This window comes from Peromyscus leucopus, chromosome 17 (genome assembly GCF_004664715.2).
Source record: "Peromyscus leucopus breed LL Stock chromosome 17, UCI_PerLeu_2.1, whole genome shotgun sequence".
NCBI classification, from domain to species: Eukaryota; Metazoa; Chordata; class Mammalia; order Rodentia; family Cricetidae; genus Peromyscus; species Peromyscus leucopus.
Genome location: NC_051077.1, coordinates 18,821,094 through 18,848,721, shown reverse-complemented (window position 1 = coordinate 18,848,721; position 27,628 = coordinate 18,821,094). Strand labels below are relative to the sequence as shown.

The 27,628-nt window shown below is 38.7% G+C and overlaps 1 protein-coding gene across 14 annotated transcripts in view; it reads left to right on the top strand.

Annotated features, from left to right (window-relative positions):
- Nucleotides 1–27,628, top strand: part of Nrg1 (neuregulin 1) — a 1,050,531-nt gene that overhangs the window by 995,209 nt on the left and 27,694 nt on the right. For 11 of the 14 annotated variants that reach the window (XM_037211547.1, XM_037211545.1, XM_037211549.1 and 8 more), the window contains 2 exons: nucleotides 14,900–15,029; nucleotides 27,362–27,420. In XM_037211547.1, the coding sequence (XP_037067442.1) occupies nucleotides 14,900–15,029; nucleotides 27,362–27,420 (189 nt within the window). Of the gene's footprint in view, nucleotides 1–14,899; nucleotides 15,030–26,717; nucleotides 26,786–27,361; nucleotides 27,421–27,628 lie in introns of all 14 variants that reach the window. The other 3 variants (XM_037211540.1, XM_037211537.1, XM_037211546.1) reach the window with 1 other exon arrangement.

Genomic DNA, 27,628 nt, shown 5'->3' with positions numbered 1-27,628 from the left:
GGCAGAATGTAGAACACCTCACTTGAGTTTGGATGTCAGGTGACAGGATGCACTGCTATAAAAAATGAATGTCCTGTGGATGTTTTCCTCCTAATTCTCTTCCAGAGCCTGTACTGATGCTGCTTGTTGGGACTTTCTGTGCTTTGGAGAAACTACATCCCAGGCAGCGTATTTTCTAGACTCCGTTTGTAGCATGTGAAAGCATGGAGCAGGAGAGTATCTGTCACAGGGTTGTAATGGCATCTGATCCAAATTCACTCTGACCTTCCTTCACTGTAAAAGTAATTTCCATTTGGATGAAATGATATCCTTGGGGGAGATTGTAAAGAGTCTAATAGTGGCCTTTGACAGGATGGCAAACAGGATTGTCTATCCCTCTAACTATCTTCAGCAGAAGACATTGGAAGTAACTGAGCACACCTTTGTCCATTTGGCAGCAACTGTGCCTGTTAATTCAGTATTTGAATATTTGTTAATAATTAGTCTTTTTGATAAGTTATGCCTGGTGGGTTACAAAGTCTGCATATAAATTCTTACCTTGCGTTAAGAAAGGTCTATATTGACCTTAGTAAGATGGTCGTTTGTCCCCTGATGTCAACCGTGTTGTTCTTACCTCACCAAGCCATCAAGCTAGCTAAGCATTGGAGCATGTTCTCTTTGTTACTTGAATCATAAAACATTCCTGGCCTGCCAGGGTAGCCGTGGTTAAGCCCTCAGTGTATGAACTCATGATAGCAATAGATTCCTTCTGTCTGGACCTCTGTTCTTGTGGTTCTGTGATCTAAGCACAATTGGAACTTTGTTCTGACCTCATGCAATGGCTAGTCACAGTTTCTTGTAAAATAGAAAATTTTATTGGCTTGGACATATCCCTTATCTTAAGAATTAGATCATTCGTGACTTCCTTCTCAGGGTCACTAGAATGGTCACCATTGTCCTCTAGCACTAGTCTCACTATTGAGAGGCTCAGTTCCTGCTGAAGCATGTTTTTGTCCTTTGCATGTACTCACGGTTACCTGTCTCTAGTCTGACTCAGCCGTGTAGACCACATTGCTGGCTCAGTGGATAAAATGTCGTCAAACATTTTCAACTCCACAGCGACCCTTGCCAGTATGCTGCTGTTTAGTATGGCAGTTTCAACCTCATATCAAGACTTGAAGTTATGATTTTCCATAGACTGTAGCGGCTCCCCATCTGGCAGCACTCTGCAGACTGTGTGTGTTCTTTCCACAGAGGAGAACAAGCCAAAGGAAGAGTGGCTAGCTACCTCTCAGTATCAAAAAGCTCTTCTTGTTGAAGGCTCTCTCTCCTGTGTGTCCCTAACCTTAGACGTGAAGAAGCTGACAGTCTGAATTGCCTTACACGTTCTGACTTGAACTTGATGTTCACTGACTGTGTATTAAGAAGTGGCAGCATTTCACACAGCCACGCTTGCCTCTCACTTGTGCCCCCATGGCCAGCATCAGAGTGATTCTTGTTTTTTTTTTTTTTGTTTTCCTTCCTCTTATTTATAAGAAAACTTTAAAATGTGCATGACCATATGTTCTGTAGGAGTCTCTGTGAGCATGCCAAATAAACCACCTAGGTTCCTATAGCTAAAATTGTTTTTGATTAAATGATAAATTAATATTAACTGACTAGAAGTAAACAAATAAAAAGTCCAGAAAACAAAACTCGGAAGTTCCTGGGATGTCTTGGTGTTTTCCTACTTTTAGGAAAATAAATTGTTCTGGAATGATGAGACATAGTTTAAGATAAGGTACCTGACATCCTATTCCCCAAAGAATCCATCAGTGCCTGTCATTTCTACTAAATAAATAAATGAATAAATAAATAAATAAATAAATAAATAAATAAATAAATAAATGAATAATCAGACAGACAGAGTAGCAAACTAGTTTGAATTTTTAAGGGAAAGCCATAATTAGGCAAGTACACTTAACACACACACACACACACACACACACACACACACACACACACACACGTTTGCACACACATACACACATATATGCACACAAATGTATTCATACACAAAGGAGGGAATTAGTTTCCCCATACTTGAGCTACAAGCCCATGCACACTTGATAGTCTGATGACCTGTTTTAACAGAAAGCGGTTTGAAAGAAGAAGGAAGGAAAGACCGCTGTGAAGTCTTTCAACACCTGTCTAGTAACTTGGGTCTCCTTTCATCTCACTAACTCTTGGTACTGTGCAGCCTCCGTAGAACAGTGGATGAGTTCCTCTCTGTTCTCCAGACTTTGAGAAGCAATCAGTTACAGCAGTAGCTGGTTTGCAACATCGATTCTTCACTTACAAGGTAATGAGTCTCCTCCCCATGGCAGATGTCCATAAGAGACAACCACTTCGCTCTAGCTGACTATCCAACACCAAAGAGGTATGAAATGAAGACAACTCTCCGGCTCTCTCAACAAAAATGTGCTTCTGCAATTTTCTTTTTTAGAAGTAAGGATTCTTTTTTCTTTTTTGTTTTATTCTTTTTTTTTTTTTTTTTTTTTTGAGACAGGGTTTCTCTGTGCAACCCTGGCTGTCCTGGAACTCTCTCTGTAGACCAGGCTGGCCTTGAACTCAGAGATCTACTGGCCTCTGCTTCCCAAGTGCTATGGGCCAAACTGCCTCTCCCCCAGCAAAAGGAAGGACTCCTAATGGAGGTGTCACATAGAAATCAGAATAGAGTCAAATCTACCTTCTTATTGGCAATCTTATCTTCCTGTTAAGACTTCCTTTTGGTTTAGAAATGTCACCAGAGCCTACTGGTAGTCTGTACTTTTCCTTAGAGGGCTTTGAAGGATAAATTGCTCCCAAGTGCCCTGGGTATGGCAGTCACTGGTTACTATGGTCTGGAACAGACCTCGACCTGCACATTTCCCCACCCCCACCCCAAATGTAACACCGAACATACCAGGTTTTGCCAGGCCTATGTGACCTAAACAAGAAATTCAGATTCTACTAGATGTATTGCAAAATCTTTTACAATGCTTTTGAATAAGTGGCCAATTTGTACTGAACACACTCAACCTTTCCAAAACAGTTTGGGAACTAAGGAATGAATTGGCAAGTAAACAGCCCAGGATTGATGCTGATTGCTTTGGATTCAGGTGGATTTGTAGAGCATGCTTCTCTCAGTATGCTGGACAGTCACGATCTCTGCTCAGCATTTCTTTCCTGGTCAGTGTCAGGGCATGAAGCCCTTTAGAAATGAATAGGAAGAGCAAAGGTCTTTCTATCTACCCCCCACCAATGATTTATATCCTAAAAGAAAGGGACGATCTCAGCCCCTTAGAGTTACTATGGCTTTGGGAGTTGGAAGTAGTTTATTAGTCCAAGTAAATGGAGTGCTAACAGGAAAAAAAACTAATAAATTATAACTAGAGACCGATATACAGACTCACATGGCCTGTTTCTGGCATAGCAGGGATGGAGCCAGGCAAATTGAGCCAGACCTTCTACCAACCCTTTAGAATGTGTTTCACTGTGGCCACTTTCAGTACTGCTTTTACCTGTAGAGTTTCCAGCCACTGGCTGGTGAGAATAAGATGTTAAACATACAGATCTGGTTTTTCAAAAACAGGGTATGAATTAGGAAAGGAGTGTGTTTATGTAGATTTCTCTGTGGGATCCTAAAACTTCAGATATGCATTGAAGCTCCTGTGCCGTCATTTGCTTCCCCTCCACTGAACAGAGCTTAGTGCCCACAGTGGGAAAACAGGTGACTGATTTTGGGGGTGCAGGCCCCGAAAAAATGAAAGCATATACAACATGTCCACGAATACAGACACACCTCTGCACACACAGTCTCGCAGCCATGGCACATGTTTTAAGGACATTTTTTTTCAGACATGATGCATTCAGAGTCCGCTTATCATTTTGTCCCTTCCCCTGAAACAATACAAGTATTACCTGTAACATTACCTTTCCATGGCTCTATCTGTAACCTTGTATCTTAAGAGAAACAAGACCTATTATTAACTAAATATGGGACCATCTAGTCCTTTGTTGAGGAGGTCTGAGGGACAGGACAAAGGAGAAATAGGTTTTTTGAAGTGAAGCTTTGAAAACTATATTGTATATTTTTTCTTGAAACCTCCTTTTCATGATGGTCACAGGTGAAATGTTGCTACAGTCTTGAAATGGCTCGATTTCGATTTCCATGATGTTTGGTTATGTAGATTTTATGCCAGGAGCCTGGATATTGTAGATACACATCCAATAGCACATCCTATTTCAGGGTGAGGTGTTTTACTTCACTGATCACAAACCTAGAAAAGAGGAACTCCTGGGAATTGTGGGGAAATGTGTGGCCTGAAGTTAGCCAAGTGTGACAGAGTAGGACACATCGTTACTGCTCTATTCCTTCATAAGCAACAACCTTTGGCCTTCTCGATGAAAATGTGTCCAGTGAAACAGAAATTGGCTGTTTATGTCCACAGCTATCACACGAGTACAGAATTGCAGCTGTTTGGTTAACTGGCTCGTAGCAGTATATATTCAGTGTTTTAGAGAGGCATACTTTCTTTGTGCTAGAAGGACAAGTATTCTAATAAATATTATCCAGGATTCTTGCCTGAAACTGCTATTGTCTCTAGAGATGTGTCTCAAAGTTAAAATACTTGGAGCATTATATCTGTCTTTCCAGAACCATTTTTGAGTTATTGTCTTGGTCCTCCTTGATACAAATCACAAAACACTCAAGATTTAAAATCCTCATCAGAAGCAATTTTCTGTCATTGAAATGTTACTCTCTTAGCAATGTATGTAATGAATGATATTAGGCCAACTATGATACTATCCTGTGTTGGGGGGGTGGTATACATGTATATATGTGGGGATTGATCCCAGAGCCTCATGCATGTTCCTCCTATACTCTACCACTGAGCTACAGCCCCCCCCCCTCCCCCAGTATCATCTGTTCTTAATCAAGTCTTTTATACCAACAGACAGGTGGTAACAGACATTTAAGTTTCACCAGTGGACATCAAATATTGAGAAAAATCCCACATGCCTTTGTCTACTAGCGTGGCAGGCATTTCCTTCATGTGTAAAGAGTAAGGAGAAAATGTATTAGGCATTTGAATGGCTTAGCAAGAGGAGGAATACAAGTCAAAATATGAATGAATTCTGATATTTAGCTCCTGACTTTAACATATAAATACAAAAGGTTTGTGTGAGACCTTTGGGTTATAGCCCCAACACCACAATAAAAAACTGCAGAGTATTATTGTTTCCTAATTGACTTGTACCCTTCCCAGTCATTATCTTGCTCACTTGAATTCTTTCACACCCGGACCTTTGGAATGACATTGTTGCTGACGGTCTCGTCTATTTTCTCCTCCCTCAACGATTCCAGGGTAGATCATCAATTTTATTAATCATGACCTCACTCAGAGTCTCTCGGTCATCTGCATACTGGACATTAATTCCAGCCAGGAGTGTCAGGGTGCCTGTGCTATGGATGCTTCATTGTTTTATAGCTTTTTTCTCTTCATGTCTTTATTGTAACCTCTGTGCTAGCTAAGGTGGACTTCTTTCACTGAACACGACACTGCCTTCTCACATCCACAGATGTGCTCTCTTATTTGTTTAACAGTGTATTCTTCTCACGTAGCCACAGGCCCTCATTGCTCCTAATACATCACCATATCCCTACCCTTTACATATGTTATTAGATTCATAGCAAATGGCATAATTTATCCTTTTGACTAGAGTGAATAGTTTATTTCAGTGGGTTTTCTTGTTAACCAGGATTAGTTTTCAAACACATATGTTGTCAAGGAATGACTTTTTCTTCTCGTTTTCTATCAGCATTTTTTAGATTCCTACCAACTGCATTGATTCAAATTCAAATGCATAAATATTGGCTAATAATAAAGATAGCCATGATCTTACTTGTCCTTCTCAATAATGGAAACATCCTCCCTACAAGAGTTAGTATTACATACCATTTAGGTTGTTGGCCAAAAGTAAATTCTTTCACATGGTGCTGAGTATTATTTACTTTATAAAGAAAAAGAAAGTGTGTTCTGAAAAGATAAAATCAATTGTTTGTATTTTTTATACTCAAGGTACAATAAGCACATATTTAAAATCCACTCTATAGGGCTAGGATGTATCTCAGTGCTAAGAGTATCTGCCTTTCATGCATGACACCTTGAGTTCAACCACCAACCACCAACACTGAAAATAGCTGTATCGTATAAAATTTGCATTTAAACATGGCTGTTGTAGTTAGGGTTTCTGTTGCTGCAGTGAAACATCATGACCAAAACAGGTCGGGGAGGAAAGGGTTTATTTGACTTACACTTCCACACCATAGTCCATCACTGAGGGAAGTCAGGACAGGAATTCGAACAGGGCAAGAACCTGGAGGCAGGAGCTGATGCAGAAGCCATGGAGGGGACCTGTTTACTGGCTTGCTTTACATGGCTTGTTCAGCCTGCCTTCTTATAGAACCCAGGACTACCAGATGGGGATGGCACTGCCCAAAATGGGCTGGATCTTCCCCCATTGATCACTAACTAAGAAAATGCCTTACCGCTGGATCTTATGTAGGCGTTTTCTCAGTTGAGATTCCTTTGTCTCTGATAACTCTAGCTTGTGTCAAGTTGACATAAAACCAACTGGTACAATGGCTAAGAATGACTCATGAAAACACAGGGAATGGTATAAAAAATATCCATATAGCCAGCATCCATGCCACAGTTATCATCTTAGTCCCGTGATTGCCCTTTCTTCACACTACCTGATATCAGATCTCTGACATCTGATCATTTAATATATACATATTTATATTTTTGGAAGATAAGGAATATGCTGTTTTTAAACATATCCAGGAAACATCTTACACAAACACAAATTGGTGGCAGTGCTAAGTATTATTAGTTATTTACATGGTGATTGGACCTTCTCTTATAAGCACATTTATAACAGTTTCTGGAAGCTAGTTTCCAAATGAGGTTCACACAGCTTGGTTGGCTGATGTCTCTTGATTCTTATGTGCTTAATGTTGGGTTTTTCTCTTCTTTCATTCTTTGCCTATAACTGTGGCTCTCCTATTCCTACCTGCCTTTCTGCTCTTCAGGAATTCAGGTGGTCCATGCTGTAGAGTTCTATGCTAAGGGGTTTTCACTGGTCATACCCAGTCACGGTAGCTTTGAGTGTGTCCCTTTGATCCAGCTCCTTTCCTGTTCTTTTTTACCTACATGGAAATATTTGATTAAATTAAGATTAAAATTTGGAGGTGGAGAAGAATGCTTGACAATTTTACAGATATTGACTTTATTCATTAAATGCTGATTCAGTAGCTATTAAAATGACTACATTGCTTTTATTTTTTGATATGCCATGATCTTTGTTTAAATGTGTTGAATAGAAAGATGAACCTACCTCAGGGTTTCTCTCTTTTTGACCTTTCATCTGCTTTTATTTCCAAACACATTTCAGAAGATGAATAAATTAGCCGCTGTCATTAAATGTCGAATGTTAATTCCAGTGCTGGTTGAATAACTGAATCCTTGATCATTGCTGCAAGTTCACCTGTTTTGTTTTGATTTGTTCTGTTGCTGCTAAAAATTTTGGCTAGCCTGGACAATGGCAAGATAATATTCCCTACATTGGCATGGCCTTCTCCATCAACCAAATTGATCATGGTAGAAAATGCAGAGTAAAGAAGGTGTACCTTCATCATTTAGTGTGGCAAGATCTAGAAATAAACCAAAGTACACCAGTCAGATGGGCTGCTGTTGTTGGCTTTGTAGCCAGTTAGTCTGAGACTGTACTCTTTTAGAATATATACTAATGGGAAAATAATCAGGGGACAGCCTGAAATTCTGGGTATGCAAAGCTTATACTCACAAGATTTTAGTGGTTTCTCAAAAATATATAGCAGAGTCATGTTTCTGGAATTGGTTTCCTAACTAAACACAAAACAAACAAACAAAACCCAAATCTATTGACTTTGCAAAGAAACTATGCTTTTCCTGTTGTCATTTCTCGAAGCCAGTCACCCAGAGATACTCTCTGTTTCTTTGGAAAAGCTGTGACATCCTCTGAGACATTTGTGTCACTGAGATATCGTTGTCTAAGTTGTAGAATAGCATGATTAGACTATGTCGTGAATAAAATGTGCTGTCAGGGGAAAATGGCAACTTGTATATTTGAAAAATAACTTTGCCGACAATCTTATTTTTCTAAGGATAACACTGTCTAATAACACCAAGTAATTTGCTTAGCAACTGCTGGGAACTTAGAATGGGCTTTCTCTTCGGCTACAGATGACCTTGGTCTGTCTTCCGTGTGTGTGTGTGTGTGTGTGTGTGTGTGTGTGTGTGTGTGTGTGTGTGTGTGTGTTTAATTTTGTTTTATGAGGAAAAACATCCAAAGGTTACTTCTCATTCTGCTGGAAAGGAAGAAATACTATTAGGTGCTTCTCAGGGCTTTTAAAGGAGAAAAATATCTAAAAATCATCTTAATGCCCCCCTTCAGCCCTAAAGTAGGTTCACTGAAACAAAACACAAACTGTGCCTCCTACATTTGTGTGACCCAGGGTAGCCAGCCTCTGTGTACATTTGTGAATTCTTAGCTGGGGTATTATTGTTAAAGACTGAAGAACCATCTACTCTTTTGAGATGACTTATATCCTCTTTTAAAATACAGGATGCTATAAAATATACTAAGGTCCTTTCTGGTCCTTCCATGCTATGTGAGTTTAAATGGTACCCAAACACACATCCAGCAGTTAGCTAGTTAATCTCCATTGGATTTTTTTGTGTCAACTTGTTCTTTAGATAAATTGCCACCTTGTAGAGTGTCTGAAAACTTTTAAACTTCCCTAGTTTATGATGTAATCCTTGAGTCCATGCGGGGGGAGTTAATGTAGTTTACTATTGAAACTTCTGGTTCCATTTTCCATGGTCTCATGAAGTTTTCTTTTCTAACCCTATTGTCTTCTCTCCTCTTTCCTCACTCTCCTCTCCTCTCCTCTCCTCTTCCCTCCCCTCCCCTCCTCTCATCTCCTCTCCTCATTGTAGCTTCTCTTTGCTCCTGTGTTGACCTGCCTTGTCTTTTTCAGGGCTGGGGATAGAACCCAGGGCTTTGCACATTCTAGGCAAAGACTGTACCAGTGAACAATGCTTACTTCTCTGCTTTCTTGTGGCTTCTTTAGCAAAGCTCAGTGAAGAAGCAGTCATACACATGGTCAACATAAGAGCAAGTGAGTCATAACCGATCTGTGTTTTGTCCATGCATACAATCTTACAGCCTTCGAATTTTTAGCTCTAGCAGCTTTAGTTATGACTATTACTTGTGTATGGCAACACAATTGCCAGGAAAGGCTATTTTTCAAATATACAAGTTGCTGTTTTTCCCTGACAGCACATTTTATTCTTGAGACAGTCTAATCATGTTATTCTACAACTGCTTAGACTATGTCTCAGTGACACAAATATCTTGGAGGATGTCACAGCTTTTCCAAGTAAAGGAGAGTGTCTTTGGCTGGGCAGTTGCAACAGCAAAGCTACAGTCTCTTTACAAAGCCAATAGTCTTTTCTTAGGAAGCCAGTCCAGGCCTACCCAGCACCAATTTGTTTAAGCTAGAGCTCCCAGGAGCTGGGAGTCCTTTCAGGTGCATTATGGCCTCTGCTAATCTCCTAGATCCAAGAGTGTCTCTTATCTCCTCCAGGAAATTTTCTCCTTTACAAGGACCTATATGCTATTCAGCAAAGGATTGAATTACATGTCGAAAAAAAAATTGCCAACCCAGAATGACAGTGCTTCTGTGGTTCTAATGTGGCTCTGGCTTTTCCTGTAGAGAGCTAATGACTGCTCTTACCATCCCCTTACTGTAGAGGGAAGCCACGTGGACAGGGCATCAGAGCTCTTCCTGTTTGGCTTCTGGTCCAGAGGGCTTCAGCCTGGAGAGCCGTCTAAGCAGCAGTACAGAGTGCATCCAGCAGAGGAGCCCGATAGTATTCTAGACAAGGATAATAATTTGAAGGGGTTTGGGCTTAAAAACAAACAAATAACAGCAACAAATATAACAGGATATGAAAGATCGGTAAAGCATGCAGATTTCTAAATACATAAGCATTGAAGATACAGGTAAGGTTCAAAACTTTCATTTTGTAGTTTGCCTGCTTTGTATAGGAATTTTTTTAAAAAAGCTTTATATATTTCATTGAGAAAAACCTCATGCTTACTTAATTTTCCACAAGTAAATCAGTAAAAAGTGCCTTGAACACACTGTCCCTCAGGAAGGACAGAGCCTCGTGACGTGGCTGCTCTTGAGTTTGCGTTGTTACTCCACCTGACTCCTGCTATGTGTTCAAGGAAGCTGGCCTGATATTTTCCCAGAGGTGTGCATTTGTACCATGGTCTTAATCCATTGGTGCTGTCCTTCTGCTTTACTGACGAGGAAAACAGTGTTTAAAACCAGGGAGAGAGGGAACCATCTGCCCAGCATTACTTTTGCTTTATCTTGAGCTACTCTGTGGAAAAACGTGTATGCTTCCAAGAAAAAAAATTCTTAGTAAGGAGTAGAAAACACCAAATTGTTATTCAGATGTTGATCAGTGTGCTTACAAAAGTATTCGGTAGTGTAATGCTCAAAACTCACCTTACAAATTAGAGCTGTTTTGTGTTTCCTATCATGTGGACTTTATACTACTATAAAGCTCGGCCATGACACCTATAATCCCAGCCACAAGGCTGAGGATCCAGAATTCTAGGTTAACCTGGGCAAGGTAATGCGACCTTGTCTTAAAGTAAAATAAAATAGTTTACAGTATTTAAATGGTTATACTAATTTATGATAGTGTAAGTGTATTTAGTTTTTATAATGTGGAACTGCAGGCAGGAACATGACAGAATTGTGTAAATACTGAATGTAGAAAATAATCATATTGAAAAGTGATTCAATTTTTATTCTTGACTCATTCATCAGTTTTATTATGTAAAACAAATTAACGGGTTGGTTCTGAATTCTTGGCAAACAGTTACAATAGAGTAGGACTGTCTGTGTTTACTGAATGCCTTACAGTTATTCATTGACTTCTACTGCAAACTAACCCCCCCCCATCACATTCCCCAAGAAACTACGGAATTCCAGAGTGAACAGAAAATATGTTTTGCTTTTCTTTGTCCAGTGTTTATGCACCAGTGACGAGTCAGTGACACCCATCTGGGTGCAGTGCTACAACAGAAAAAAAATCTGGTAGCAAACTTCATAACAGCCCTCTCCATCTTGCTTTTGCTGCTGAGTTTAACTGAACAGCCCTTTGGGTACAAGTCTGCCAATCACTGACACCGTTGAGGCCTGGGCTTGATGCTTCTCCACATTATTAGTGGCACTATTCATTGCTCAGCGGCTTAACTACATAGTTTCCTTTCAAGGGACACTGGCGATGGTCAACTTTATTTATGACCATTACCTATACATGTGATGGGCAGGCAGTGAGGGATGAAAGGACAGATTCAGAAAAGAAGGGGAAGAAGGAGAGAAGAAAGGAATCAAAGGAATCTTATCATATACACAAGGACTTCTTTTCTAGCCCTTAAATACTGGTTTTGGTTTCCAAATCCTATTATTAAGGCAGAGAAATGTCCCCTTCCTTGGGAATGATCAGTATCCTTGACTTATATTGCCATAACCCATATAGTCTCTGGCAGTGTGTTACTACCTTATTTATGCTTTTTCTCCTTGCATATTATTTGCTAACTCACCATGGAAAGTGCATTTGGGTTGAAGCATTCATAGACACAGTCAACATAAGAACCACCAAGTCCTACTTATTCATGTGTATTTGTTCAGACAGTCTCATTCTGTAGCTCAAACTGGTCTTCAGTTCCTATTCTTACCATTTAATCTGCCCTACTACTGTGATTAGAGGTGTGCATGGGCTAGCCCAGCCAGTTTTGTTCTTAGTTGTCATTCATAACACTAAGTAAAAGCTAACACCCACATTATGACAAACTGCTCACAAAGTGGAAGTCCATGGATGTAATCAGCACTGAGTGGAATCTAGCTCACCTCTGCACAGAACATCATTTGTGTATTGAAATACATTATCCCTACGGTCCTTAGTATTTCCTTCTAGCTCCCTTCAAAAAGAAGGCTGTTCATGTGACTTGGTGTGTAAGTCCTGTTCTTTCTGCTTCATTGTTTTGGCGGGCAGCATTATCAAATGGCCTGTGACCTATCAATATGCATGTAGAAGCCAAAGGGCAAGGCTACCACTATGAAATGAATAAACTGACAGCATATCGTTTTCAACCAAGAAGAAGAGAAAAGGTGGCAGAAATCCACAGAGTGTGCGTAGCGCCGTCTCTCTGGCAAGCTCTTCTGACAACTGCAGCTTATTCTAGAGTTTGGCCCTTGCTTCAGAGCAGCTGTATCCAGTCAGTTCACGCTGCGCATCACTTGGGATTTAATTGCCACTTTACAATTCATGATGTTTTCGATGCTGCCTGTGGATAAAAGCGTTAAGCACAAGAGCCACGACTGTGAGATCGCGGCTACCTCATTTCCAGCAATTAGCTTCTATCAAATGTCCCATTACTACCTTTAAGTAATGATCTAAGAACTTTGCCAGTGGAATGTGTCGGGGCTGCATACTTTGGGACAATTTTATAAAAGAAAAATCACTTTAGGGAGAAATATTTTTAAGAGTCAAAGGATACTGTGCTTCTTGGTTGTTGTTGTTTTAATGTGCATTTATTAGTTATTTTGATAATCCCACAAGGTCAGCAAGTCCAAGGAATAAGGGTGATATATCTGTCTTTGGCTTGTATCATGGCCTATTTTTATTGTTCATTTATAATTTATGTATAATTATGTTCATTTGTGGAGGTTGTTGGTTTTGGTTTTAGTAATTTCCATAGGATTTATTCTGAAAGAGCCTTCCAAGTGGGCTACTCAAATGGACAAAGGACATCCTTAGCCACATGTTAGGGACTCAGATACCACTGGGGACTGCTCGTGGGTCAGCACTTTTGTGCAGGAAAGTGTGGTGACAACTCAGTGGAGGTGGTACATACACTTATTGGGGTGTGGGGGCAGGAAGGACACCCAACCGAATTTGTTAATAAGTGGAATGCTGTCAGCACCTGAGTTAAAGCAGCCTTCCTCCTCATCAGTTAAAAGGAGTTGCCATGGATTAAAAATTAACACATGTTCACGAACCATTTTTTGCATGAAGACATATTGTTTGGTTAAAAGGATATGCTGTGTGACATATAGAAATGTTCTCTGCCATGATTTTATGAACCAAATTACATTCCCCTCATTGTAATAAAGATTCTTTTAACATAGCTGATAGTAGGTGGGTAATCACCAAGCTTAGGTTTGTAGATGTCTAAAGGCTACATTTAGTGACATTATGAAAAAGGCCTTTTATTGAACTAAGTACAAAATTGACTTAGGCCAGAAATGATGTAGCTCAATGCTAGAACACCTACTTACCATGTGGATGTCCCTGGTTTAATGCTCCACACCACAAAAATTAGTCAGTTGTCCAAATTCCTAATTATCCACAGTAATGATATGAGTAGCAGTACAAATCATTTAAGTCCTCAGATTTCCAATGTTAAACATTTCCTTTCGGTGTTACAGGTTAGCAAATGCTACACCATGGAAGTGTGCTTCCAGCCCCTTTGTCAAGTTGTTGTTGTTTTTAAATACTGATTGCTAAATAAGAAAATAGCAATTTTTCCCACTCACCCACTAATTTTTTACCTAGAATGCATATAATCTCTGTAAACATTTTCTATGGTCGGCATCACCCCTGTTTTCTGAATGAGAAATTTAGGAGAGTCAGGACTAAAGATGTCTAGAAGGAATTTGAATGAGATCACTCTTTTAAGTTCAAGTGGTTTTGATTCTCCTTCATTTTTCTTTCTAAAAGTTGTGGTCCCCAATGTGCTGTACGCAGGAGAGTGGGAAAGAAGAAAGGGTATGGGAAATCAGAAACTGAATAATCAAGATGTTGACTATTCTGGTCAGGAAGAATGAAAATAAAAGAGTAGAAGAAATTTGGTTTAAAATAATAACAATATGTGATTTGGAAACAAATGAAAAATCAAAGCAGAATAAAATGGGAAAAATCATACATGGTGGGTCAAGTCAATGTACAGAGGAGTATTGACCCACACAAGTAATAAACTAGAAGTGATAAGAGACAAGGGATTTAAAAATCTATGGAAATAAGTCAGTAGATAAGATAAAAATTTCATCTCAAAATAGATTTTCTTCCTGAAAAAGTAGACAGAATCTTGACTGACTTGATGCTTCTTATCCTGATTGATATCTAAGTGGTGAATACTGTTTGACACTAAGCCCTGCCACATTCTTCACAGCCATGGGAAGGGGAGGGGAGGCCCTGATGCTGAATGCCCTTGAGCTGCAGGACAGGGTACTTGGTTTCATTTTAGTGTAAGTACTCAGTGGTCCAGCTGTCATTTTCAGTTTTATTTCCATAAGACTGTCAGGCTGGAGAAGTAAATGTCAAGTTACCACATGAAGATCTGATAAACCAAAGGATGACTTGTTTCTAGTTTCGGTTCCAAATAGATGAGTCTTACAGCAGGTTGTACATTTCTAGAGATATCCAACTGTCTGTTTCTTCCAAAGCATGTTGGCAATCAAATACGTGGTTTTCAGTTGTCTAAAATGCATAGTTCATTCTAAAACGAACATAAACATAAAATATAATGGCCAAAATAAATGATTGTATCAGTTATTGTTATTAGAAATTCCTGTTGTTGGTGGGATCTGATATCATCACATTTGAGCCTTGCTAGAGATGGAATTTTATTTCATCACAGTGGCGATTCTCTTTACAGAACAAAGTGTCAAACTTTCCCCTTCTTTTTGTTTCCCCCTATCCAGCCACGTCTACATCCACAACGGGGACCAGCCATCTTGTAAAGTGTGCAGAGAAGGAGAAAACTTTTTGTGTGAATGGTGGCGAGTGCTTCATGGTGAAAGACCTGTCAAACCCTTCGAGATACTTGTGCAAGTAAGAGATGAATTCCTCTATGTGGCTTATCTCCATAACTGCTTATTCCAGATGATTCTGTGTTGTGATTTGCTCCATTGCTTCTTTTCCCCACTTGGTTGCATCCTGTTTGAATAACGCCAATTTATTTGTGGAGGGTGGTGGAAAATTTACACCATCTGCCATCTTCTCTGTCATGTCCAGAACTGGTTTTATTCTTTTCCGTGTTTGTGGGTATTGTTGATCTCCAGTTGTTGTTGGGTTTTTGTTTTGTTTTGTTTTTGTTTTGGGTTTTTTTTTTATATTTTTATATGTCTAATGTTGCTTTCCTCATGGTTTTCATTAATAATTGCTGAAAGAAATGTGCACATATTGTAGAAGGCTGTAACATTGGATCCGTACTCCTTTACTCATCTATAACTTGAGCTGTGAGGTAACATTTGTCTCTTATCCCAGTGCTCATCTGCAAAGTGAACAGGTCAAATACAGGAAGCAGGAGGCAGAATTTCACGATGATGTTATTGCCCCATAATTATTTTTCAAAACTCTCTAAGTTGCTATTTCTCGTTATTAAAGACAAACAAGGTGCATGCGTTCAGAAATGCATTTGGTGTGTTGAAGCACCATTGTCATAAAAAAAAAAAAAAGCAAGATTTGGTCTGTGTTTGGTCTGTGCTACTTATAGACATGTCTAGATTGACCTTTTCCTTCCAATGACCCAGAGCACAGTTAAGAAAGTATCACATTAAGCTGGGCAATGGTGGCACACACCTTGAATCCCAGCACTCTGGAGGCAGAGGCACGTGGCTCTGAGTTCAAGGCCAGCCTGGTCAACAGGGAAAATTCCAGGACAGCCTGGACTAGTCAGAGAAACCCTATCTTGAAAAACAAAAGCCAAAAAGAAGTATCAAATTTATATTCTCTCACCAGCAACATAAAACAGCATGGGTTTGTTTTTTTTTGGGGGGGGGCATACAACAAATATTTATACTTTATAGTAAAATGTCAATAGGTTGATTAAAATGCATGTGTTTATTTTGTCATTCATTTTAACTCTGTTAATATTTGTTCTATATTGGTTATATGGACTCATAATTTGACATGGATAAAAGATCTTACGCTGGGGCTCTAGCACAGTTGACAGAATGCCTTCCTAGCATGCACAAAGCCCCCAGTTGCATATAAACTGGATATGGAGATTGGCAGCACATGCCTTTCCCAGCACTAGGGAGAAAACATGGAGGATCAGAACTTCAGGGCATTCTTCTTCCTAAGCTTTATAGTGAGCTCCAAGGCAGCCTGGGAAATGTGAGACCCTCTTTTAAAAAAATACAAGACAATAGGCTCCTTGAGTGGTAGTGGTGCCAAAAGAGCACACCTTGTGGAGGATGTGTAGTTGGTTTTATCAGTGGAGACCATTCACAGAAGCAAATCATTATACCTTAGAGCAAAGCATAGACTTCTAAGCTCAGTTCCTCAGCTGGTAGAGGTTTTATGGAAGAGTCTCATTAAGTTTTTAAAGCAAGATAAAGTAGTCAAGTATAAAGAAAACCAAATCATTTCATATGCATATGACACCACACTATATTATTTAAGTTACTCTTATAGTTAAGATTAGTTTTAATTATAAAAATTATTCAGTTGTGTTTACTTGTGCAGCCAGTTTTCAGTTTTAGCCTTCAGTTCTGCTGAATTGCTATAGAAAAGAGCACAAGATACAACCACTCCCCCATATTTATCATGGCAAATGGGATGAGTATATTTTATAGCCTCCTATAAGACCTTCTTTTATCACATATAAAATACCAGATGTAAAGAATTACAGCCTGTAAGATGTGAAGTTCATTTATTATACTGGGAAAACTTGTGATTTTCCTCTGTTCTTAGGCATAAAATATCATTGTGTTTTAATAGATCTACTTGAAAGAAAACATTTAAATTTTATTTCCTGAAATTTTCCCCTTTTTGAACAATTCTCCCCCGCCCATTATCTATGTTTTTTCATTTTTTACCTCTCTAGAAAAGCATCTAAGACCACTATGTTTAAATCACAATGATGAAATGTGATCATTCTTTATCATAGCCTTCGTAAAGATTTACAAGCTGCATGAGTACATACAATAGTTTCTGAATACCTCTAAGGAACCAGTGCAGTTATTTTCCACATATTAATTTCACCTATTCTGCAGCCCTCCCACATCCTACACAAAACACGCAACCACATGAGTGCTGTTCATCTGTTCCATTTTGGTACCATGCCAACAGCTGTGAGTTTTCTTCACCCACACAGTTTCTCTTTAATTTTTAAGTACTATCCAGGAAAAAAAAAGTACTTCCTTGTTTTTGTTTATTTTTGTGACTCTTGAAGTGAAAAGTTTGTTACATCTCTAGTAATTATCGAATTAGCAAACTGAGAACAACTATCTGGTGAATCAGGCTTGTCTCCCAGTTCTTAGAAAAGTACCTTTCCTTTTATTTTCCTTTCCTTCCTTCCATTTTGTTATAGCTTGAATGTTTCTTAAAAGATTTTTATTATTACCCTCCCTTTAGAAAGAAAATCTCTAGTTTTAGGCCTCACCCGTTTTTAGAGTGTAACTTGATTGATGCATCTAAGTAATTCAGTGCCTTCAATTAAGAACTGGAGTACATCTGGCATACAAACTAGACCCAGCTTTGTTAAGTGAAAAACTTTCTCTGATCGAGAAAACCATCTTCTGTTAAAAACATCCATAAACAAGAAAATGAATAACAACTCAGAATTTAAACACAGTCACATAATATGCCATGTCCTGTGATGATATATGATTCACTAAAGAACATGAATAGAAATAGAAAGCATAAAAATGTTTCATCGGCTCATCGACGTCCTGTCTATGAAGCTAGTTCATAGTTTCCATATGGTCCATCTGCCTAGAGCAAAAACACCGTTGAAGTGCAAGCCGTGTTATTCACAGTCAACTTTATCTTCCACCAAAGACATGACTCTGAAACAGCACAAGCCTGGAAGTCTCCAGGGTGTCTCTCTAGTCACCTATACCACTGCTGTCTTCTTGGGAGTTGAGCTGTATTTTATAGCCAATCTCTTTTGCCCCTCTGCTTAGAACAAGGTGTTCCAAATGGATTAACCATAATGCAGTTAAATAGTTCTCAGAGGAGAGTTTTGATGGTTCCTTGGACTTGCCCACGGGGACTAAATGGGGATTTGAGCACTGGTTCTCATCTTTCATATTACTCTTCTCTCCACAGTAATTTAAAATTTATCCAAGAGAAGGAATTAGTTACTATTCCAGATTATATGAAGAGGGGAAGGAACCATTCCAGTTTCTGTCCTCTGATGCTCTGACATCATATGGTTCAAAGCAACAAGATCCTTTGAACATGAAATTGTCCAGATTCTTTCTTTCCCTTCCCTTATGTCTGCTGCTCTGAGCAGTTCAGTTGAGAACTGATTTGGAAGATGTGAATGGGATGTTTTTTAATCTAAAAATTATTTTTGCAACAGACAGTGCTTATAAATGTAATATATTGCCCAGTGGACAGATATAGGTTTACAGTGAGGGATTTGGATTTTTAACCACCAGTTTTGGTAAGCAGTCTTGTGTCCTTCCAATTTCAACCCTCTGGACAATATCTTCATTTATAACATAGAATTACTATGTTCTCCAAAAATTTTTCCCAGAGAATCAGAACAATTAAATGAGTGCATTTCTGCTAAAGTACTTTTAACTCCAGCAGGACTTTTTTTTCTCCTCTAATAATAAAAAGTAAATAGTACTATTCTCTCTGTAGACATTGAAAAAAAAAATGTTATCTTATTTAAAACCCAATTTTTCTTCTTATTTAAAAGTGTTTATATGGCTTTTATGTAGCCACCAGCTGGCTTTGTAACTTTTCAAAGGATGGTTTATTTATATATCTGATGACCAATAATAATATCTTTGATCACGTTTCTTTATTTAAGAAAATCAAAATTAAAACTCAGAAATCAATCTAAACTTAAAAGGTAGAGTTTCCTTCAAACACTATGTCATGTGATTTTTTTTGGATAATCAATGCTTATACACTATGTAGATCATGCTACATGATGTATTGTTAAAAGGTACATCATTATATAAATAAGACTATTGAAGATAAAGTCACAATAATAGGCTACTATAACTTAAATTCAGTAAAGGAAATGTTAATATTTGCTTGTTGAACAGCTGTATGCTAGACCCTTTTGCAAACATTGATAAAATATAAGGCATAGTCTTTGGTCCCTAGAAGCTCACATATGTGAGGAAATGAAATAGCTAAGTAACTAAACGATGCCAGTGAATGTGTTCCAAATAGCACAGTGCTAACTTTAAGGTAATTAAAATTTAAAGGGAAAGAAAGGATTAGAAACAGAGGAGCCTTTATAAACATAGCTCTCAATTACAGAGTCCTTCTAGTTTACTAGGCTTCCCTTGAAGATGTAGTAATCTTTCCTTTCCTTTATTTATCTTTATCACCATACAAAAATATTATTTCATTATGGCATTTTTCAAACAATTTATTTCTATCATTCCTCTTTCCTCCTCCACTATATTCTGTTTTCCCATTCCAGGAGCATCCTTTCTTCTTTAGTATCATCTCTTGTTCCAATGTTCTCCTAGCTAGTTTTTTTTTTTTATAGCCTATACCCATCCTTATGCCTCCTTATATACGTACACACAAATACTAAAAGTTAGGATCTGAATATGAGAGCCAACGTGGTGTGACATGCCTACCCAGAAGATCACCTCCATTCCAGGAAGTGAAATAACATAATAACTGTTAGGTAGTGCAGACAGTTGTGTGGTCTAAAGGCTGGACAGGGAACTTTGGGCATTGGGATAGCTAGTTAAGGAGCCAGGGTAATTTTGGGAATCAGGAGAATAACACCATGAACACAGGGATATGTTTAGCTACATACGTTAGGGAAATCCAGGGACTAAGTAAGACTCTAAGAAAAAGTCACAGATAGTAGCTAAGGCTAAATTTGTACAAAATACTATCAGAGTCATAACAGTAGAGATGATGTCTTTCTATACTATTTATAAGCAAATGGGTTAATGTAAACAAGGATGATTAGAATTCATTTGGGTCATAAGAGCACTATAAATGCTCCTCTGATTCCAGCCACAGAAGAGCTTTTTCATAGGGAACTTCTGTGTTCTTGGGTGCCATTACATTGATCAGACATAGAAAGCGTTTCTGAGAGAAATTGATGGGACTCATAGGAATCTAGACACTGTGAGCTCTTCAGACAACTATGTCTTCAGTTTCTTTTGTGCATAGAACCCTACCACTCTTAGTATTTGTGAATGTATTCAGACATGGACTTCCTAGAGTAGACTGGAGAAAATCTTGCAGGAACGAGTTTAGGTGCAGGTCTGTCTGGAACTGGAACATTGTCTAACCCCTCCACATAGCTCACTTCCTTTATCTTGCTTGCATCAGCTAGCAACCATGTGTGTTTTGAGTTCCCACGAGGCAGGCCTGGGTTCATGCTGAGCATCCAAGGCTGAACAGAACCACACTGACCTCTTCCTTTAGGAGACAAAGGCCATTGAAAATAATACCCATGTTTCAAGCAATCGATTTAATAATCAATTATTGATGTACTGAGTGCCATGAAGACATTTAAGGAGCTAAGGGTATGTTTGGTGAGGACCTTAAGGAATGAAAGACAAAGGCCTTGTAGAAGGGACAGAAAATATGAAGACATAGTCTATGTTGAATAAAATGTACTGTTTTAAAAATATTTGTATGGAATAATTTAAAAGAAACCATTTAGATGCCTAATTATAAAATGGGTCTGTTAGCACAGAGAGAATGAGAAAGTGCCTCAGGGCCTCTATTCTGAAGTAAGAGTATCCCCCTGAGACAAAGACAGACCACAGATGAGTAGCCAGTATATCATGTGTCAGTATAGTATAGTAAAGTATAGGCTGCATTGGTTCCATGTCTATTGAAGTTGTTTGTTTTGACTTAAGGATGCATTCATGCTGGACAAACAATGGTGAGGGTTTTAGTCTCCGTGTGGGCATTTCCCTAGAAGCTGTACAAACAGAGCCTTAGGTAAGGCCAAAGGTTCAGTCAAGGAGGGATATGTTTCTAAGCACTGCCACACCCACTGTTAGTAGGGAAACACAACGTTTGAGAGTTTGTGTGTGTGTGTTTTCCTTGGTATTTACTCATGAACCCTATGAGGCCACTATATGTACTCTGTTATCTCATGGATTGGAAGCTAGTCCCAGCGTCATAATAAAAGAAGGGAAAGACCCATACTAGCTGAGCAGTGATGGAAGGTATACGCTAGATCTGAAAGAAACATCGTTGGAACATTTTCTATATAGTGTTTTCTTTAATGATGTTAAGGAGGGCATTCTCTTGAGGAAGTGAATGGCTTTTGCAGATGACATTACAAAGACCACTAAAACACAAATTAGAAAACCATATATAAGCCTCAAGCAATTTCACATAAAGGCTGATAACAGAATAAGATTCATCTTGGAAAAATGCAGACTAATAGTAACAATACATTTGGGAAAAAATAATCTACAATGCAGATACTCAGCCAGTGAGTAGGCGAGCTCTGGCCAGAATACCAAGCCAGCTATGGGGTGAGAAAAGTCTGTGTTTGCAATGTGATATGGTAGAAAATCAGCCAAACAGTCTGAAAGCTGAATCCATGGGCAACTCAGGTTTCCAGAGTGACAGCGGGAGGTTTTGATATCAAGCAAGAACTAGCCAGTGTTCCCCAGAATGAGTTTGTTGACATTTCCATGACTTGATATTTGTAAGTATCAGCACCAAGTAGGTAAATCCAGGTGTTTTACAGTGTCAAGGAAAATGCCACGGTCAGTACTGCAGACGAACAGGAAGATATGATATTCTTTCTAGCAGGGCATTTTAAAAAACTGGCCAAACATTTTAGTGTGGATTGAGGACTAAAGAGGGAGTACATTGGCTGTCAGCTTTCTTCCTGTTAGTGTTCTCAGGGGACAAAGATGAAAACTGGAAACAAAGGAAGGAAGATGTCTCAAGACAGTTTACAAGTTGACTGTAATTGATAGTCGTTTATAAAATCGGCCAACCCTATAGAACCAGATCTTCCTTGGGAACTTGTAAATATCTTTGAATATGTCTAGAGTATCCATAAACTGACTCTCAAAACACATGCATCTATGATTGAATCATTATTAGTAAATACAGCAGGCCATTTATAAAGTATTGTTGTTATTAAAATGATTTTTAAATAAGGATTCATCTATGTTAGTTTAATTAAATGAGTGAGTTATAATTGCCAATACTCCTGGTTTGAAAAATTATAGTCAATTTTTAGGGATTGCTATTGGCTGAAAGGAAAGTCATGTACCTTATAGCATACTCCTGGTTTGAAAAATTATAGTCAATTTTTAGGGATTGCTTATTGGCTGAAAGGAAAGTCATGTACCTTATAGCCAATGTAAAGCCTTGGACCTCACATGTAAGGAAAAGCCTGGACTCTGGGCTAAAACAACTTTGAACATTCCTTAGTTTAGGATTTATCTTAACATAGACTTAAAAGTGAAATGATTTTTCATCAGTCACTCTGTATAGTTAAAAAACACATGATATAATATATGCCATTTTAAGGCTAATGTAATTTTGAAAAATTCTAGTATTTTTATTACTGCTGTTAGACAAAAATCTTGGTTAGAACACAGTTCTGCCTTATTGAATCCTAGGCAAAAAGGTGTTTAAATATCAAAATTTAATTAGGTAATAAATTTTCTTTTAAATAATCACAGCCCTTTCTCTTTAACATGGCAAGCACAGTGTTAAAGGTTTTTGCATGGGGAAGGAAATCCCCAGGTACTGGTAATTCCACAGAGGGAATTCTCTTGTAAACTATAAAGATAAAAAGTAGATGTTAAGATTAACTGGTTTGGACAAATCAGTTTACTTGTGGAAGTTTTTGATGTGCAGTTCTTTATCAAAAGCTGCAGTTAGAATTATACACATTCAGGCTCTGAGTCAGGCAGTAGAGATACAGAGTGATTTGAGATAACCACCATTCACATCCATCACAATGCAGTAGGCACAGTTAAAGAGGTCTGGACCAGCCATGGGCCAAGGCACAATAAAAGAACCAGGGAAGGAGTCCTTTATAGAAGGAAGAGGTAGAGTCAGCCAATGTTAAATTGGAAGAGGGATGCATAGATAGAGAAAAACTGAATTTTCACTCCATTAAGAATAGCTGTGTCTGCAGCACTATTTGTAATAGCCTGAACCTGGAAACAACCTAGATGCCCATCAACGGAAGAATGGATGAAAAAAATGTGGTACATATATACAATGGAGTACTACTCAGCAGAGAAAAACAATGAAAGCATGAAATTTGCAGGCAAATGGATGGAACTAGAAAAAATCATCCCGAGTGAGGTAACCCAAACCCAGAAAGACAGTCATGTTATGTACTCACTCATAAGTGGATTCTAGATATAAAATAAAGAACAATCAGATCACAACCCATAGACCCATGGAGGATATATATATATATCATGGAGGTCCCTAGGATGACTGTGGCTTATAATAAATTTCGGTTTTACTCAATTATTGAAAAAAATAGCCAAATGAATGGAAACACATGAACTATGAACCAAAGGCTGAGGGGCCCCCAGCTGGATCAGGCCCTCTGAATAGGTGAGACAGTTGATTGGCTTGATCAGTTTGGGAGGCAACTAGGCAGTGGGACCAAGTCCTGTGCTCATTGCATGAGTTGGCTGTTTGAAACCTGGAGCTTATGCAGGGACACTTGGCTCAGTCTGGGAGGAAGAGACTGGACCTGACTGGACTGAGTCTACCAGGTTGATTGCAGTCCTCGGGGGAGGCTTTGCCCTGGAGGAGGTGGGAATGGGGGGTAGGCTGGGGGTAAGGGAAGAAGATGGGAGGGGGGAGAATAGGGGGACCCGTGGCTGATATGTAGAACTGAATGGTATTGTAAAATAAAATAAAATAATAAAAAAAAGAATAGCTGTATCTAGAAAGAACAAAGGTCATTATGTTATATGTTACTGGACCAAATAGTCTGTATGACCACATAACAGAGATAACACAGCATCCAACAAGGATAGTCTCCGAGGATGCACACAAAATTCATAGTAATTAGAAAATGGGTAGGGAAGATTGTTTTTATCCCATTTGTATAGTAGATACATGCCTTTTATTCACAGGCCTGGCATTTAAGATGTCTAAATAATAATTTCCTAATAAATGCCCTCCTCTTAAGAAACTCTTGATTCATTAGGTATTTTTTCATGTTATAATCTTTAAATATGAGCAGTAAGATCAGTTCCTACATTAGATGGATTTTTCTTCTCCAACCCCCATCTTTCTGTCTGTCTGTCTGTCTGTCTGTCTGTCTGTCTCTCTCTCTCTCTCTCTCTCTCTCTCTCTCTCTCTGTGTGTGTGTGTGTGTGTGTGTGTGTGTGTGTGTGTTTCTCTGTCTCTGTCTCTCTCTTTCTCTCTCACACACATACACTCTCATACACACACACAGAATTCATATTGGGCATATTAATTATAATGAACAAATGGTGTGCTCAATATGAGAATTTTAACTTTTATTAAGAAAGCAAATGGGTTGAATGAAATGGTCACTGTGGAATGTATCTGTAATTCTAGAATCAAGTATAGCATGTCTTATAGGATTATGTGTTTTCTTCAGAAGTGATTTGGTCAAATAAGCTACAGGGAGCATTTTTTTTAAAATATCTATCTAGGCATTCGTATTGAAGCCTATAAGATGACATCCTTATAGAAATATCCCCTACTTTATAGGTCAGTTCTTGTATATTGTTCTAGATAGAGCTTTCTCAAATTCCTCCAACAAAAGATTATCAGCAAAAATAATCATTTTAACCAAGTATTTTGAAGACTTCAATGGGACCATCTTGATATATTATATATATTTATTGATACTTGTTAGCTTTTTGAGACAGGATTTCTCTGTGTAGTTTTGGTGTCTGTCCTGGATCTTGCTCTGTAGATGAGGCTGGCGTCGAACTCACAGAGATCTGCCTGGCTCTGCCTCCCGAGTGCTGGGGTTAAAGATTTATTTTATACTTATGTATATGTGTGGTGGTGAATATGTACACATGAGTGCAGTTGCCCATGGAGGCCAGAAGAGGGCATCAGATTCTCTGGAGCTGGATCTACAGGTAGTTGTTAAGCTCTTTGAAGTGACGGCTGGAAACTGAAATTGGGTCCTATGCATGAACAGCATGTACTCTTAACTGCTGATCCATCTCTCTAGCCTTATTGGTGTTATTCTTAATGATATCAATTATGTTGTACAAGTAGTCATGTGATAAGAATTATGGTACTGCTAGTATTTTTTGTGCCTTCATGCAATAAAAGATTTCATGTACCAAACTACTTGATAGCATTTCTTATTCCTATTGAGTTTAGCCTGAAAGTTAAAGAGATCACTCTTATGTTAGTAGTACTAGTAGATTTAATAACACATTTAATACCAAAAATGATAGTGTTCAGTCTTACTTAGAGACAGAGACTTAAATAAAAATCACTAAGTCTGTACTAGCAGAGCAAATTATGTTAGATGAGCACAATTTGTGACAGCTATGATGAGCTATATGGATGTGTGTGCTGAACATTCAATTACAAATGTTCACCTCTAAGGATATTTGCCTTCTAGCACTCTTCAATACCTTGGTATTAGGTCATGATACTGGGTAAATCAAAGTCATTCTAAAGTGCTTTAGATACCAGATTAAGGCAACATGGAACAGTAAAGGGTTGAATGTCTAAGCATGGCCCCGTTGTTTGATCTTAAGAACAAAGTTATATCAAGAGTCTTGCATTTTGACAAATAAACTGAATCGAACAAATAAAATTCAACTTTTTCCATTAGTTCAGAATATTCAGCCATACATGTAAAAGTGGCATGTCCTATGTGTTTCTGTATAGGAATAACTTTTTTTTTTTTTTGGTTTTTTGAGTCAGGGTTTCTCTGTGTAGCTTTGCGCCTTTCCTGGAACTCACTTGGTAGCCCAGGCTTGGAATAACTTTTAATTTCAGGAATGTATTTTTCTTTTATTGGAGGTAATTGGATGAATGAAATTGTATCAATAAAATTCTACTCTGTTTTCTTTCAATAATATTAAAAAATAAGACTGAATTTGTAATATCTCAGGGGAGGGGAAGTAGGGATTGTCATTCTCTCATCACTAAGCACTGGAGAATAACAGTATTGGACTTATTTTGTATAAATGTTTCATCTTACAGTTAGAAATCAGCTATGAAATGAGTAGAAATCTCAGGGCATACACAATAAAACAAAAGGCTCAAGGTCTCTTAATAACAAAAGAAGTAAGTGGAGCCACAGAGGCTCATGTCAACCCCAGTGTTTTTACACGGTGAGATCAGCACTCAGGGCGATGTAGGATGAAAGGCTGCGAGCTGAACAGGGTGGCGAGGTTACATTTCAAAAACTAGCCGTCTGGTGACTGAAGCAAAGGACAAAATCAGTAAGCCACAATTTGGTGGGACTGGCTTTATCAGTGTTGTGTCTTTTCTTTTCTGTGTTGTCCCACACCGGGTCATTTTTAGGACTCCATATTCCATGGGAGGAAGGTTACCAGGCTGAAAATTCAGTGTCTTGAGCGTTCGATTGCTTATCACATTTTTACCCTCTAGGTGCCAACCTGGATTCACTGGAGCAAGATGTACTGAGAATGTGCCCATGAAAGTCCAAACCCAAGAAAGTATGTTCAAATAATCTGAAACCTGCTTTCTCCACCAAACTACAGCGACAATCGCATCCACTTGGTGCTTTTATGGCTCAGTTGTAACAGATTCCTGTTGTTCTCATTATGGTGTCTCCACTCAGGGCATAAACCCATCTGCTGTGATCTCAGTTACCTGTAATTCACTTAGGTCCCAAAGTTAAAATGGGAAAGAATGACCGGTCACATTGGCCTGTGATTCTGGGAGTCAGCAGTGAACCAACTCCAAATTATTTTCTATCTGATTCTTTGACTAGATGACTAAAATATGACGTCTGTCTTGTGACTGCTTTGGAAAGAAAGCAATCACCTAGAACTCCTGGAACCTCACTGTCATATAAGGCTGTAAACTGAATTTTTTTTTTTTTATCCAAATTTTTAAGCACTGGGGAGATGCCAGAGTATGAAAGCCATGATCAGAACAAGGATTCGGTTCCTGAGGGTGAACTCACCAAGTTCAGTCAATGACACTCAAGGAGCTTCTCTAGCATATATTCACTTCTTCTCTTTTTCTCTGTTTTTTTTCTACCATTGTTTTTTTGTTTCTTCTCTCAGGTGCCCAAATGAGTTTACTGGTGATCGTTGCCAAAACTACGTAATGGCCAGCTTCTACAGTACGTCCACTCCCTTTCTGTCTCTGCCTGAATAGGAGCATGCTCAGTCGGTGCTGCTTTCTTTGTTGCTACATCTCCCCTCAGAGTCACCTAGAGCTAGCGTGTTCTACCAGGTCTAATATTGACTGCCTCTGCCTGTCGCATGAGAACATTAACAAAGCCATTGTGTTACTTCCTCTGTGACTAGTCGGCTCTGAGCTACTAATAG